The sequence below is a fragment of the Lagopus leucura genome, unplaced genomic scaffold, assembly GCF_019238085.1.
Source record: "Lagopus leucura isolate 7727_CA_CO unplaced genomic scaffold, USGS_WTPT01 Super-Scaffold_100033, whole genome shotgun sequence".
NCBI lineage: Eukaryota > Metazoa > Chordata > Aves > Galliformes > Phasianidae > Lagopus > Lagopus leucura.
This window is the reverse complement of record NW_024962282.1, coordinates 732344-748570: the sequence shown is the minus strand read 5'-3', so window position 1 is coordinate 748570 and position 16227 is coordinate 732344. Positions and strand designations below refer to the sequence as shown.

The 16227-nt window shown below is 42.4% G+C and overlaps 1 protein-coding gene across 6 annotated transcripts; it reads right to left on the bottom strand.

Annotated features, from left to right (window-relative positions):
* Positions 1-6946: 6946 nt before the first annotated feature.
* KCNJ11 (potassium inwardly rectifying channel subfamily J member 11) lies at positions 6947-13978 on the bottom strand. Of its 6 annotated transcripts, none has more exons than XM_042882148.1 (4): positions 12623-13978; positions 10557-10634; positions 9242-9317; positions 6947-8509 (listed from the first exon to the last, which is right to left on the bottom strand). In XM_042882148.1, the coding sequence occupies exon 1, from the start codon at positions 13927-13929 to the stop codon at positions 12736-12738; it is 1194 nt and encodes a 397-aa protein (XP_042738082.1). In that variant the 5' UTR covers positions 13930-13978; the 3' UTR covers positions 6947-8509; positions 9242-9317; positions 10557-10634; positions 12623-12735. The 6 variants fall into 6 exon arrangements, with proteins under 6 accessions (XP_042738082.1, XP_042738083.1, XP_042738085.1 ...); XM_042882149.1 differs by lacking the exon at positions 10557-10634 and having other exon boundaries at positions 6947-8386; positions 8475-8509; XM_042882151.1 differs by having other exon boundaries at positions 12637-13978.
* Between the last annotated feature and the right edge of the window lie 2249 nt (positions 13979-16227).

The window sequence follows — 16227 nt, the reverse complement described above, 5'->3', positions numbered from 1 at the left end:
TTAACACATAATAGTTCACTAGAGCTATCTTCTAGGCAACTGCACATAGAGCCATTTCTGTGTTATAGATGGAGGGAGCGTACAGTATCCCTTCTAATACATCATTTTACACTTTCCCACTAACCTATAATTACTATCAACAGCACATTAAGAGGGCATCAGTTTCTAAGTTCCCCACAACAGGTGACACTGGAGAAAGCAGGATGGAGGCACAGGCAGCCATCTACCATCTGTATCATACCAAGCTACCCTGCTTCATGAATTCAGAGCCCCCGTAGTAGGAGAGGAAGTATTATTCAGCCATGACTTTGATACTCTATGCAAACTTGTATGCATGGAAATTTCACAAAAAGACTCCGTATACTTTAGTAGCAATGAGTGAAATTCTATACTGCATCTGTACTAGAGACTATTCAGACATTGCCAGTGCATTTAGTACCACGGGAGAATGACACAGCATCTGTTATAAAATCGAGTGATTTCTAATCATGTGTAGTCGCATACCATTTTTTTCCACTAGAGGGAGTTCGAGAGTGCTCAGTAATCCTGATCTCAAAAGCGCGTTAAAAAGCAGTCCGGTGGCATAATAAAACAGGAGGGTGAGGACTGAATGATCCCTCAGAAGCCAAATTAAAACTGCCATGTTTCAAAAGGGCTCTTTCCACCCTTAGGGATTTCTTAAAATATGCTGTTTCCTTTCTGAAGAGACTCTGAAAGTAAGAACTAAACGAACAGTGTTTTTCCTAAACACAGACATCTCCATACTGTACGTGATCTCCAAGTACAATCCACCATATCTGGATATCAACACCATGTGAATCACCTTGTATTTTAAAAAGCCCAAGATGAGAATCAGGAAAGGACACTGTGTTTATAGATGAAAGCCCTTGTCATTCTAGCATAGGATTCTACTCATCAAACAGCAAAATAAAAAAAGGTAATGCTGCAACATTTCTGTCAAAAATACAGCTAGGAGATGCACATACCAAGTCATGTCATTCCCAATGCTGCTTAAGGACTAGCTTCTTCAGCAGTAGTTGGTAAGCTGTTTCATATCAGCATTTTGGGGGGAAATCCTAATGGTAAGAACTGCATACATCAGAGCCAGTTTAGGAAGGCTAGTTTGTTCAGTCTTTAAAGCTTGCCTGGAAGAACAGTTACCAATAGTCAAATGAACTGATAACATCATGATGTTATGAGAACCAGGATAAAGGGATAGAGTGTTGTGGTCAAAACATGCCTTAGGTTTTTGATAACATTTCCCTGTTTCTCTAGTTTAATTGGCTATGGTCAGTGTTACACTACTTAACCATAAGGCCACAGCTCATTTTCACCTACAATAGCTTTACATTTCTTTAATTAAATACAGTCTTTCTATGCATTTTACTTCTTTAGTGAGAAAGAATGAAAATCTATGCTGTAAGTGTTCACTGAATATTACAAATTTATCAAGAATCTAATAATCACATATGATATTCATGGTGCAAGTCCCTTTGCTATGTTCTTAACTACAAGAAAATGTTAGATGTAACGACTTCTGTCTTCAATGCACGTATCTAAGGTTCAGCTCATATGTGCACGTGTGTACAAATGCAAAATCAGCATGCATGAAGAGAAGCAGCTTCACTGACACTTATTTCCAGGCTACTCAGCCATCACAGTGGAGTCACAATAGAAAGGAATAAGACAGCCTTTGTATACCAACTTAGAAAAGGCTACCTGCATTCACCTGACACCAAGTTGATAAAGATTTCCAAGAAGAATCTGGTTACTACTGTGACTGTTATCTGCCAACAGTTAAGGGTTCAACTGTCTTTGCAAACAGCAGCAGTGTTTAGTAGATATTGTGAATCACAGATCACTAACAGATAACATACTTCTTGGGTGCTATCTTGAAAGTCACATGTATTTGGGCTCTCAATTGCTGCCATCCACAGCTTATGTTCCTTCAGGTTGTACACCCAACACATCTGTTAGGAAGCTGAATGATTTAAGTGTTGTCACATGTTGGCCTGGATATCTTTCTTCAAAGAATTATTTTCCAGGCAGACAGAGAACATTCAGGTCTTGTTGGGTGGGTTCTGTGTTTTGTGTTACTTTATTTATTTTAAGATGGTAGATGTAAGAAAAAAATCATAGCAAATAGAGAACTTTCAGGAAGGTTCTACTTGTTTTGGCTCAACATGCAAGTCTGCTTCCTCTGCTCATAAGCCACCCTGTTTTCAGGGCATGTGGCCACTGCATCCTTCAGTAAGGCACCTTTTTGCAGAAAACAGCTATGCTGCGGACAGTCAGCTTCACATCCACAGATGCATGAGGATGATGCTGAAGTGGATCAGAAAGTGCTCCTCCTCGTAATATTTCACAGGCTTTCTCACAAACTACCTTAATCTGTATTCCTAAATCTAGAAATCTGGGAACCACGTTCCTTGAGCAGACTTGAAAGGTTTTAGAGTTTTTAAGAAATGCTTCCAAAAACATAAATAAATAATTAAATGCATAATTATTTGAGTTTTTGAAGTATATTTTTAAACACATGCGAAGCTATTTTTGAGTAGTATGACACTGCTGCTTTACCAGAAACTAAGTAGATTGTTTCTTCTGCAGCAGGAAAAGTGCTTATACTTCATAACTCACCACCTTTTAAATTGTGCTGTTCTGTGGACTGTGAGAAGCATTAGTAAAGAAACTTCATGAGTCAGATTAATTTCCAAGGAAAATGTAGCATATAGTTACGTATTTTGTTACAGAAGCCCTGCACCTGAACAATTATTGCTCTATTATGTGTTCATTTTCTTATATAAAGAACTAGAAGTATGTTGTGTTTAGGCTGCCAAAAGAACATCATGCCTCATGCTTATTGCATTTCTGAGTAAGACTGAGCAAGACTGTATAAATGCTTCCTGTATAAATACCCAAATATATGAACACCAAGGCTGTGAAGAGCTCTATATAATTGAGTTTCTTTGACCTCCTTTTCACATTCTTATCTGCTTATCTGGCATTAGAAAATACTATATCATCTGGGCCTTTTGTTTACACAAGTTTACTAAAAGCCACAGATACCGTTCTGGTCTGTGAGCCAGAGTACAGAACATGCCTATCTCTGAAGTGATTCAAACCCGGTTTCTGAAGAAAGACACTGTCAAGGATAATGTCAGCCAGGAGTTTCTGGGCAACTGAAATGATTGTTTCCACATAAAAGCCGTGCTTCAGATAATTCCTACAGCTTTCATGATTGACAAAAAAGAATTTGCTTCCAAAGTAACGCAGAAAGCCCTGGGAAAACTCATCACAAAAATCTATGTTTTTAAGACTTCAGAAATGTATAGTACATTTTTAGGTCCTTTCCCTGCAAAGCAATTATAGGATACTATTGAATTTAACTTGAAGGGAAATTATTTTTTTTCAGATGCACAGAACCATTTGGGACAGGAAGGTGTAACTCGTAGTCGCTGAGCAAGCACGATTGAGCCCCAGTTTGCTATTGAATTAGTCCACAGTGTGCTCAAGCTGATTTATTCTCTTGGCATGTCATTTTGCCACTGAGACTCTTTGCAGAAGTTCCAACAACCAGTATAAACAGAAGTTGAAATGGATTTACCGGAATAGTTTTATTTCAAATGAGAGAAAAATGTTTTACTCCCTACTACAGAATTTGTGTAAAATTGTTGGTTAAACGTTAAAGAGCTCCAAATTGACACTGTTATCTTTAATTCAGCCACTCTAGCACTAGTTTGCTTTCTGAGGCATTCCCCATTGACAGAAGCAATTTCACTTTCCCCTCTCAAGATCTGATTTCATACTGTAGTATTCTAGTATTGAGAAAATGATATTGATTTTAGATTTTGTACTTAAGAAACAAACTCAGGACAAGGGTACAGTGGTAAAGCTTCTTAACTAGCTTAGTGTCAAACTACAGTGCTTTCTCTTCACTCTTATTTTTAGCGAAGTAACAGGATATTTTGATTGGTAGAAGTGACGATGAGCGGGCTGGAAATAGCCTGCTCAAGGTAAGTGCTTATGTTGATACATAATTCCTACCTTCAGTCTTATTCCTGCTGCTGAGATGATGGAGGGATAAATACATACATACATACATACATAGAAGAAACAACCATTCTTTAACAAAGAGCAAAATTTCTCTATTCTTACTACATGCAGTAATGACCATGCATGCATGTTCAGGACCTTATTGAGAAAGGTTATTGAGGACTCCAAGACTAGCAGGTGAATCCTAACAAACACTCTTAGCTTAATGTCTCAGGAGTATCTTATTTCAGCAGCTTTCTAATGGAGCCTTTTCTCTTTCTTCAGCAGTCCCCTGTTGTCTCAGAGATGAAATTCTTATACAAAGTACACGTAGTAAGACAGTTTTGAAGTTTGCATATGCTAGGATCAGAGGATATTAATCCAGCAGCACACCAATGTGTGAAAAAAGCTTTTCAACTCAAATTTGCAGGTAAAATGTTTTATTATTTATTATATAAAAATGTATTAGTTTAAATCTGACTTGTATTTAGCAAGTACTTAGATTTATTTTAGAGCAGTTGGATGAGAGGATGAGACATTCTTCAGAGTTATTATAGATATTGGAGCCTTAACTAAAAGCAGTTACCTTTTTATGTATTTCTATATGTCATAGGAATGTGGAAATCACTGAACTTTCCATCCCACAGTTATGCACTGAATAGCACTCCTTACACTTGAAACGCAAACATTACTTTTCCCTATAACTCCTGAAGGATCAAATCAAACCTGTCAACCGATGCTGATCAGCGGTAGCTTTATTTAAACGCTTTCTGAAAATGAATTTAAATGTATGTTCCAGCAGATTTTAATCAGACATTCTCTGAACTGCTTCCACGTTTTTTAGAGTCAGAAAAAAGGCATCTGCTGAATTTAGAATATTTTGGAGCAGTTTTTCTGTGAATTGATGTGAAAACCAGCAACCACTAAATATAGGGGAGTGAGAACATACCGTTACGTATCGTTGGACTGATGTTAATTTGGCAGTACTATGGATCTGTGTATAGGTACATTCATTCCCTTTGTGACAAGTCAGTAAAACGTAATTGCTATTTTAAATCATTGTAATTCTTCCTATTCACTAGGAGAACCTAGCAGGTTCTTAACAAGCTGCTAATAAGCTATCTCTGGCTGCAAATTAGAGCCACACAGAACCCTGTGGAAATTACTTGTTTTAAAGCAGGATAGCATTTATTTATTTAAAAATTCTCTTTAAAAAAAAAAAAAAAGTAATTCTGGTTCTTCTAGTCAACAAGAAGCTACTCCTTAGAAAATATTTTCCAACATACAAAGAAGTAGGAACAGAAACCAGACCATCCTTGTAATCAATTCCTAAGTAACTACAGAAAAGTGAGGCAAAAAATATAGGATCACATGTAATGTTACTACTAAAGAACAAACTTTTGATGAAACCTATGTTTTAAAACTTCACTGATCTCCACTTAATAAAGGAATCAGGCTCTCTTCAGTGAAGGCAGATGCACACAACTGTAGAAAGAACTAATACTACAGAAAATACTTGTAATGGTGAGATTGTAAGAATTCTGACTGCAAATCACAGGCCAATTACAAAACAGTTATTTTTCATTTTTCCTTAAACAGATGCTGTCCAAGAACACAACAAAAGCTTTTTAGACTCTATACAGCAGTGAACCAAATAAACAGAAAAATCAAGCACAGGAATAACAACTTAGCAGGAATAAAAAACAACAATATTACAAACTGAATGATCATATTTACAAAAGTTTGTAGAGCCATATAAATAATTCATTTAAGAATGCATTACACACAGATGCTGAGTCTAACTATTTCAACTTAGGATGTCCAGACAACGTCCAATAGATGAGAATCTGTGAAAAGATAGCGACTACTTCTTACAGACATTTCTGTCTTTCGAAAAATATCTGCTTACTGCCTGTTGTTCTAGATGAATGCTCAACAAGCATGAGCTATCTTCATATATATATTATATATGTATTGTTCATATATATTATATATATAATATATATATATATCATATATATATTATATATGTATATGTTCATATATATATTATATATATATATATATACATTCACTAATCCTTGGTAAAGCCAACCATTAGGCCCTTCAAATCAAATCACCATTATGCACTCAGCAATCAGCATGCCTACAGAGTGCTTGCCATCATTACAAAATCATCGTTAGAACTGGCTAGAGAAGGCAACTTCTTTATTTCCTTAGCTTCTTCAAGATCTAAATTTACTGTGATGTTCTCTAAGGAAGCTGTTCTTAGGCACATCTTGCTCTTATAAAACCCATACATTTGTCTGAGAAACATACTAATCTTCCTACTCATTTCCCCAGTCCTTGTTTCCCCCAGCCCTCTGAAACACATGTTATTTTACCAGGAGTCTTCCCTCAAGTTTAAAGCCAGAATGGAGCTACCAACAATTGAAAATTGCATCTGGGGAATAGGCAAGACATTGAGAATACTGGTACACTGCCTGGGAGACAGCAAGAGCTCAAACAACAGATCTCAAACCAAGTTGTGAACGTTCAAGCAATTCAAGTTCCTCAATCAATAGGCATATACAAAACACACAATAGACATAATCCCCTGTATGGGAACTGCTGAGTCACGGCCTGAACCTCTGATTGATCACCTGAGGTGAGCCATGAGTCAGCCAGAGGAGCACAGGTGAAGGCAATTCACCTGTGCTACCGGAAGGGGTGGAGCCAGGCTCCACCCCTCCTGGACCTATTTAAGAGCTGGCTACCAGAGGGGAAGGATCTCTTCTGGAGATCCTCCTCTTTGATATCTTCTAGTGAGCTCAACCCAAGGGTAAGCTCTTCTACTTATTCTCTTTTGTGATCCTTGTTTGCCTTACTCTTTTGATTATATTGCAATTATAACATCTTGGTTATACAGCTTTGCCTTACTCTTTTGATTATATTGCAATTATAACATCTTGGTTATACATCCCCCATGTCAGAGAAAAAAAGTTAAGACTTTTACTTACAAGACAGAGCAAAAATCTCCTATAGGCTGCTAGAGAAGAAAAAGACTTTCAACATAAAGTACAGGGAACAGCATGTTTTGATAAAAGCACCATCAGAAACTATTTGGGTCAGCTGCCCACTCCCATCAACTTAATAGGAGTCAACCCCAAGAGAAAAATCCCGGTGCTAACAAACCTGGCAAACTCTTGGATTTAAAGGCCTAGGATTTAAAATGGGGGCCTGATTTGAGACTTGTTGAAGATAAGGACTTCTACTGCCACCCCTGATATGCAGTGATATTTCTCTGTGCCTCAGCTCTGCTCAGGGATAACTATCATAACTAACAGTAATAAAAACGCTGTTTACACATTTTGTCTACCATGTCCTGGATAGAGGAAACAAATGCCACTTAAATGGCAGACATACAAAGAATATCCAGGGAAGGAAAAGGGTGACTTCACGGCCACCGCTGTGTGGCATTGGGATGAGTCAGGATACTCAATGCCTCCAGCCAGGGCAAGCTCCAGCAAAGAGGGGGCATCCCTCTACGAGGCCACCACCATAACACCTCTGACTCTACACCAATTCACATAGGATTGCTGACTTAAAGCTGCTCAGCTTGAGGTAGCCACCTGTGGATATGCCTTCTGCATTTGAACTCTGTAAGCCAGGTACAAAAGCAGAAAGCGGCAAGTGGCAAAGAGGAGCTGCACAGTTTTAATATTCTTTTGAAGAATTTTTTTTTAAATGAGTCATTTTCCTGTGATGACTCTTTAAAGTTGCATTATGCATCAAAATAGCAGTGTAAGCAAAAAAAACAGGCAGTGTGCCGTGCTGTCTTCCATGGGCACCTAGCAGTGCTACAAGCAAGACTGAGGCAGTGGTATCTACAGCCTCTCAAGAATGTCTTCTGCACTTTTAATAGTTCTACTTGGGTGGGGGAGAGGGGGAGGTGGAGGTTTGTATCACATATCTTTCTCCTGTTGCTGAATCAAAAATAGTACGCTGAGTCATGTGTTACAGGCAGCTAGGCAGTCACCAGCCACACTGAGCACGCGCCCCAGGTCTGGATTCCCCACGGCCTCCTTCCCGTAAGGGTCTTCCCACCTCGAACAGCAGCTTTTCTTGAGTGACATCGGTAGTGCTGATTGAATCCATCTTAATGCTGCAGCACAGGCTTTCAGCAGATCCTTTGATACAAAAATGCATTCAAATAGGTGGGAATTCTTTTACTGCCTTCTGGGTCAGAGCTGTTGTGTTCAAGGTATCCATCTTGGGATGGAGCATCTGCCATTTGATGAATGCAGGGCAATGCAGGAACATGAACTACAAAGAACACTGATCCTTTCCATTTTTAGTGGCAACACCTATATGACTTTGAGTACAGGAAGAGAGAAAGGTGTGTCAATAATAACCATTAAACCTAAAATGCAGCATTTCTTCTCTTCTCCCTCAACCAATACCTGAAGAACTAAACCACTTTTCCTTCTGCAGCAACCTGTAAAATGAACAGGAAATAATCTTTGGTGAATTTTCTTCCATGCTTTGTACAAGAAATAACTGTGACAGTTGCAAGCTTGGCAGTTTCACAGATTGTTCTCTAATATCAACTTTATTTTTATATTTTATTTCTCTAAGCACTTTTTCCTTATCCCACACTGAAAGTAAGCTGTGCCATCTGGCCTGCAATAATTATCTAGTAGGGGCGACTGACATACAAAGAAAGAGTGGAAGAGGAAGGAAAACACGAGGAAACCAATTCAGCTTTCAGAGGACTATTAATTTTTCATTAGTTTGATATTATTAACTATTAATAAGTAACTAGCCACAAGAATCAGTCACCACAAATGCTGCCTCCAGAAGGGCTCTCTTGTGACTGGTAACTTGCCCAGCACACAGCAGTATTTACCCACTGTCCAGATTGAGCAATGAGGATCATGGCTGGCCTCCACTCACCTCTCAGGGCAGACTGAATTTTGACACTGACCCTTCTGCTAATCTATCCTAATATGTAAGCACTGGTCTAGTTAAACACTTTTATGTGAAGCTCTCACATCTACTTTAACGTCTCTGTTCTCTCATTTCAGCATCTTCACACCTTTGCTGGTGTGAATCACTTCAAATGAAAACAGTTTACTGCTTCTTGACATCTTCCCACCACGTCACTGGTGGATTTAAAATCTGTGTCTCTGACCCTCCTTTGCCATAATACCCAGCTTGCTGAGCTCACCTCTGGTTTTTTATCTGCTTCACAGGGAGGTTTTCCTGCTGAAGTGCACTGCCATAATACTGTATTTATCGTATGCCTAGGGGGATAAAGAGACCAAATCAAACCTTGTTGTCCTCTGATTTCTTACACGTCTGCCTCTTGATTTCATTAGGAAATGCAACATAAAACAGATATGCCCCATGGCTATGCTGTCACTGCAAGTATTTTAGAACGATGACAAACAAATGTTCTTCAGCTTCTGTTTCTTATTAATAAACCCCACGATTCTTTTGTCCCTCTCATCGACCTCTAAACTAAGTGCATTAAACAGTGTGAACCATGTGTATAAGCTGGTAATGGTCTCTAGATTCCATAGCACATGAAAAGCAATTTGCATGGACACAGCTGGCTTCACCACACCCTTAAGAAATCGAGCAGTGGGTCACTACAAAACTCAAAGCTTCCCATTGTCTCTGTCCATGTTCTCTCCCAGTCAGGGCAACCCCCAAGCACATCATCCGCAGCTTCCCTCCCACAGGTTTCTGTGCAGAGGAAGTGTGGAGGGAGCAGCAGTAGGAACTGCGGCACACCGCCCCAAACTGCTCCCTCAGCAGGACCCCAGGATGCCACCTATCAGAAAAAGAGTAGCAAGTTCAAAAGCTTGCTCACGTTGAACCTCAGCTACAGAAAATGCAGCTTTGCTCGTTGCTGAGAATGAGGACTTTTCTACCTCAAAAGACAGCACTGATGTGTTCTTCAGAATGCATCATACAGAGGATGTGGGTGGTCAGCATAAGTGCAACTTCATGAAAATCCTCTGAAATTTCTGTTCTCAAGTACTTAGTACGTGGCAAAATGGAAGAGCCCTCCAAAATAAGCAGTGCCCTTTTTTCTTCCTTGCTCTGCCCCTGAAATACTGCTGAATGTTGAAAGTGAGGAAAGAATAATTTAAAATTACAAGATTTCTGAGATTCAAAGTCACCAACAAATGGACTGAAATAATTAGCTAATGATTTTAATAGAACAAATCCTGCCTTCCTCTTAATATGATTGTGCCTTTTTTGTCCAAACTTCAGAAAATTGAGCAGCTTCTTGTAAAGGGAGTGACATAAGAGCTGGTTCTGAAAGCAGCCCAACAGAGGCAAGCTCTTTCCTTCTACCCATCCCCTCCCCATCTCACAAAGAGAACTTTCTACCTCTCTGTAGCACAGATCTCCCTGAGGGAAAAGGAGGCTTGCATCAGGGCCTGAAAATAGTTGCTGAAATTGCTTCACATTTAGGTCAAATACTTCTCCATCTGAAGAGGTTTAATGTGACAACATTGAATGCATCTTACATGTTAATGCAAGGCACTCTGGAAACGGAGGAGAATCCGATGGTTTAAGTCCATGGAAAGCTAATGCTAGAATTGTACCTGTGAGCATTGTAAAAACAGAACAGGGATAAAGAACAATGAACTTTCAAAGGAACAAAGGTGTTGAGGAAAAGCAACTGGCTTTGCTGCCAGTGCCTCTCGATGAGTGATGGAACTGGTGCAGAAAGAGGGAAAGCTGGAACATAATGTGTCAACTGGACTCAGAGAATAAATGTAATACACAAAGGCACTGCACCGTTCCCTATTTGATAAAAAAAAAGGCTTCTTTTTTTTACTATTACAAATGTAAAATATGCCTTTTCCTGTTTTCTTTACTAACTACTTGCTAATGCTAGTTTCACTGCTTTTTCATTGTGAAACAGAACAGTGCTGGTGTATGGGGCATTTGGAAATCGAATGGATACTTATTCACCTAACTGCAGTCTGATAACACTGACACTGACATTCGTGGATCTGAAATAGAAAAGTGTTAAAAATATAGATACAATTTTATCATTTTAAATCAAACTGTGATTCTACCTGACCACAATTTCATTTTATTAGATTCCTGAAGGTGTTCTATAGTCAGAAGGGAAGTTCTGTGACTCTGGAACATCAGTCCCATTGTTACACTGACCAGCTGTCAAAAATGCGGCCGTGTTATCGCTCAGACGGATCACCGAGCACACACGGATCTGATCAGGGAACTCCTTCAATCAATGCCCTTCAGAGGGGATTTCCTGCCATCTCTGTGAAAACAACTGTAGTCAGACATCAGGTCAGTTCCATAAAGCTTATTTAGGCTTTGTTTACAGAACGTTGTATTCTTTAATTGAGTGGCAGTTTGTCCTGTTAATAGCATACTGCAGTCAATGCTACCGCTACCCCCTAATAGCGCAGGAATAAAGCTGCTGCTGGTGCTGCCATCCCCACACAGAGGAGCGTGCAGAGAGGAACCACTCCTGCTGTCACCGGCGGGGCTGGCAGGGTGAACATGGCTCCTCTGCTCTTGAGTTCAGCTAAACCGGCACCGGCTGTGCAGAGATCGGGATGTGAATGGAAAGGAAACCATTTCCTCAGCAGTAGTATTTGTGACCGGCATCCCAAGAGAGACCATGCTGTCCTGCACAGCCCTCCTTCCTGCTGCACAAACCTCTGCTTCTGCTTTTACAAAAGGGAGAGGAGTAAAAGCTTTTGTCTGCCGCATGCAGATACATTCCAGGATTCAGCACTGCCCTCCCATTCAAAATACCGGATTCTATTTATAGTCCCTCATTCTCTAGCAGAGTTCACTCCAACCTAAAGCAGAGATTCATTTCCTACTGGGTGTCCCTACTGCCATGTGAGAGGGGGATGTTGCTTCTCATTTAGACAATTAGAATACAGAATGTTTCCTATTTATGATTAGCCTCAGTTGCACGATTTCTGCTGTTCTTTTTAGGGGAAAGCGATGCTTACTATCAAGAACACACAGCCCAAAAGGTACACTTGACTGTTTTATTTTGAAAGTGTAAAGGGTTTTAAAATAAACAAAAGGAAATGTCCAAATACATTTCGTACTGCATGTGGTAGGAGTGGCTCCATACAATACAATATGGATGCAGCAAACCCAGCCATTTATTTAAGACATTGAGTATAATAGCACAGACAGTCCCAGATCTGCTCTTGTGTTGCACTACACTGCCTGACCTTCTTGTTACTGTTTAAATTCAGCCTGCTTCGTTAATTATTAATACTTTATTTCTCGATATTGATTGTTCAAGTTAGAAAAGAGCAGTTAAAAACTACCGACTTTAAGACAGACACTGCAAGACCCCCAGAACTGCAATCTCTGAGGATATAGAAACATTTGTTTTTTGAGAAAATACGTAGTTACCTAGAGATTAATCAATGCAGAATGATCGTGCAACTCAGCATGACAGTCGGAACCAAAATTTAAAGCTGCAGATCGGGATTTTCCTACTCCCAGTGCTGCCTGAAATTTCGCACCTTTAAAAAAATATAATTAGCTTTACATTTACCCCGCAATAAATAACAGCAGAACATACCTTGTGCTACCGACCTGAATTTTTTAAAAAAGTAATAGAGGCCACCTCAGTGTTTTGAGTTCATGAGATCTGTCAGACGCAAAGCCCTAGCACAGTTTCCCAGTCCAAAGGCATCAGGAAGGCTCGTCAGATATGGTGAACTTGGGCTTTAGCTTGATAGATCTCTTCCTTATGGTACTTCTAGGGGAAAATGGCACTGTGTCCATAATGCTCTTGTCCTCCTCCAGCTGCCTGGCAGTGCACGAAGGGGTGGGCACTTTCACCGTGTTACCAAATTTAGAGTAGTCCACAGAGTATTGCCCATCTTCCTCGGCCACGATGGGCACAAACCTCTGGCCCCAGAGGATTTCATCCGCCAGGTACGAGGTTCTCGCTTGCGTGGTGATGCCGGTCGTCTCCACCACCCCTTCCAAGATGACGATGATCTCAAGGTCCTCGTGGTGGTGAAGGTTCGAGGGGGAGATGTCGTAGAGGGGGCTGTTCTTGTCTATCACGTGGTAGATGATGAGCGGGGAGACGAGGAAGATGCTGTTGCCCCCCACGGGGTTCTCCATCTGGATGTCGATCTGGTTGAGGGGCACCACTTCCCCCTCCAGGCTGGAGGTCTTCTTCACCACCTGCATGCGGATGGTGGCACTGATGATCATGCTCTTCCGGAGGTCGCCCACCCGCAGCATGAAGCACAGCTTGCCATTGCGCAGGGCGATGACCGCGTGCTTGCTGAAGATGAGGGTCTCGGCACGGCGGTGGGCTTGCGAGGTCTTCATGAAGATGCAGCCCAGCATGATGGCGTTGATCACCAGCCCCACGATGTTCTGCACAATCAGCACCAGGATGGCGGCCGGGCACTCCTCCGTCACCATGCGCCCTCCGAAGCCGATCGTCACCTGCACCTCGATGGAGAAGAGGAAGGCGGAGGTGAAGGAGTGGATGCTGGTCACGCAGGGCACAAAGCCGTCCGGGATCTCCGTGGCCGGGGTGCGCTGCAGCCGGGTGCCGTGGTCCAGGTCTCCGTGGGCGAAGGCGATGAGCCACCAGACCATGCCGAAGAGCAGCCAGCTGCAGAGGAAGGACATGGTGAAGATGAGCAGCGTGTGGGGCCACTTGAGGTCCACCAACGTGGTGAAGACATCCTGAAGGAACCGGCCCTGCTCCCGGATGTTTTTGTGGGCCACGTTGCAGGCCCCGTTCTTGCCCACGAAGCGTGCCCGCCGCTCCCGGGCGCGGTACCGGGCGTGATCCGGCACATCCTCGGCCAGCCGGGTCAGCACGTACTCCTCGGGAATGATCCCCTTCCTCGACAGCATGGTTCCCCGCCGCCGCTCCGCCGCTCAGCGCCGCCCCATGTCCGCTGCCGGCCGGGGGCGGGGGCGGCGGCCGCGCCACGGGGCCGAGCGGGCGAACGGCGCCTCCGCAGCCCCCGCCGCAGCCGGACCGGCAGAGCGGCAGCGGGGACGTGACGGGCCGGGCCGCGGCCACCAGGGGGAGCTGAGGAGGCCGAGAGCCGGCGTGCGTGGCTGGGCTCGAGCGGTCGCGCCCTCGGTAGGGCGGCCCCAGGGCCGGTGCCGGCCCCGGCCCCGGGCGTAAGGGTTAACCGGAGATCTGGAAAAGTGCGGTTCTCCGCCTGAGGGCAGCTCGCAGCGGTCTCCAGCGTTTTAAAGTGACCGTAAAGAGGCTCTGCTCCATCACTCAGTACTCAGCGGTGACGATTTGCGCTCTCACAGTGATGGAAATAGTTACACAAGAGGCAGCTGTGCCTTTGGTGCCTTTTTTCCCTTCTCTTTTCTCATCGTCTTATTCTGTACCTTATCCTCCAGAGGGCGGCAACTGCATGAATATAGAATCAAAAAAATGTGTTTGGGGGGAGAGGCTTAAAGAACGCGGTTGTTAGGAAGAAGCTTTTTACAGTAGGGTGGTGAGGCACTGGCACAGGTTATCCAGAGAGGTGCTCAATGTCCTATCCCTGGAGACAAAGTCCAACTGGATGGGGCTTGGAGCACCTGATCTAGTGTAGGTGTCCCTGCTCGCTGCAGGGCTGTTGGAGCAGGTGGCCTTTAAAGGTCCCTTCCAACTCAGACGATTCTGTGATTCTAACACGTTACCGAATGGTGAACCACTTCACAGCCTGGTTGATGATGGCACGACCTGTGCAGCCCAGTGCAGCAAGGTGTGCTGTGTGAATGCACCACGCTGCGTTTAGGAATCCCGAACTCCACAGGGCTAGAAGGGCGTTCCCTTGTTTCCACTTCTGTTCTTTATTGAGATTGTCATTTTCCACTTACCTCCTCTTGCCTTCACCTCTTGTTGGCTGAGATAGGACAGTAAAGCAAGTGGCTTCTGGTGGAGAATTTCTAGAGCAGAATGGAAGAAGCCATGTCTTTGTGGATCAAGTAACAGATACTTAAAAGAGAAAAGTGACAGATCTTCAGTGTGAGCCAACATATTTGTGTTAAGTACTGCATGACAAATTGGGCTCATGGGAAAAGCCCCATACTTGAAGGCTGTGTACAGAATCATGAGGGGTAGTCACGAGGAGTAAGTTTTTGAACCCTCAAAATAGGTTTTACATTTCAAAATTTTTTTTTCTTATCATTTTTTCCTAATTGTAGTAACTTTTCCTAATTGTAGTAACTATTCCTAATTGACTTTTCCTAATTTATATTGCCATGGTAAAATGAGGGGATAAAGTTATAAAGATTTTTATTAATTTATAGATGCCAGCAGGGTGGATCAAGCCCTATTTTCATCACCATGAGCAGCCCATCCCACCAGTATCTTTGGGATCGAGCCAAGCCTCAGCCCAGAGAAATGAATGAGTCTGGATGGGGCAGTTCCCCCATGCCATGCTGCTGCTCTGGGGCTGCTTTGCTCCCATTTCAGTACAGCACTTTGATTTATTGCCCTGCTAACGTATCTGTGAGTCTTCTTTGGTAATAACTTCTGGACCATCTTTATCAATGCTGCAGGCTTAATGACTCAATAACAGCAGCGAGCCTTCCATCTTCTGGGGCTTTACAGATCCCACCAAAGAATAACCTCCTTGGAGATGGCTTCTGATCACTGTTGAGACTTCAGCCCTTTGGAGTTAGGGGGCAGAAAACCCCTGGGATTGGATCCCATATAAAGGGACTAGGTAAAAATACTCTAAGGAAACGTGCAGTGTATTCCAGCCAAGCAGTGGCTAAGAGGCATCTTGTTCACACGTTTATCCCGCAGCGTTCTACCATTAAGAACATATATAAACTTTGGGCATGAACTAATTCTACCATGCTATTTTCCTGCAGTGACGCCTTATGACATCTAAGCTCCATTTACAACAGAAACCAGTCATTTCCTCTTTGAGATCTTATGTCTTAATACTTCAAGATCTAATATGGTCTTCCACTTTCAAAATCCATGATATGTTGGCTCCTTTTCTCACTTCCTTTCCATGCAAGTCTGTAGAATAGGAGCTATGCCAAATTGCAGTCTTTGATCCTAGGCACATTCTTAAAAGTGTATGAAACCTCACTGTCCTGTATTTTACCTCTTGCCTTTTCATTCTGGGATCTTCCATAGATGACTGTAAAGTTTCTGAGGGTATCTCTGTTCAGCATGAGGTTCAA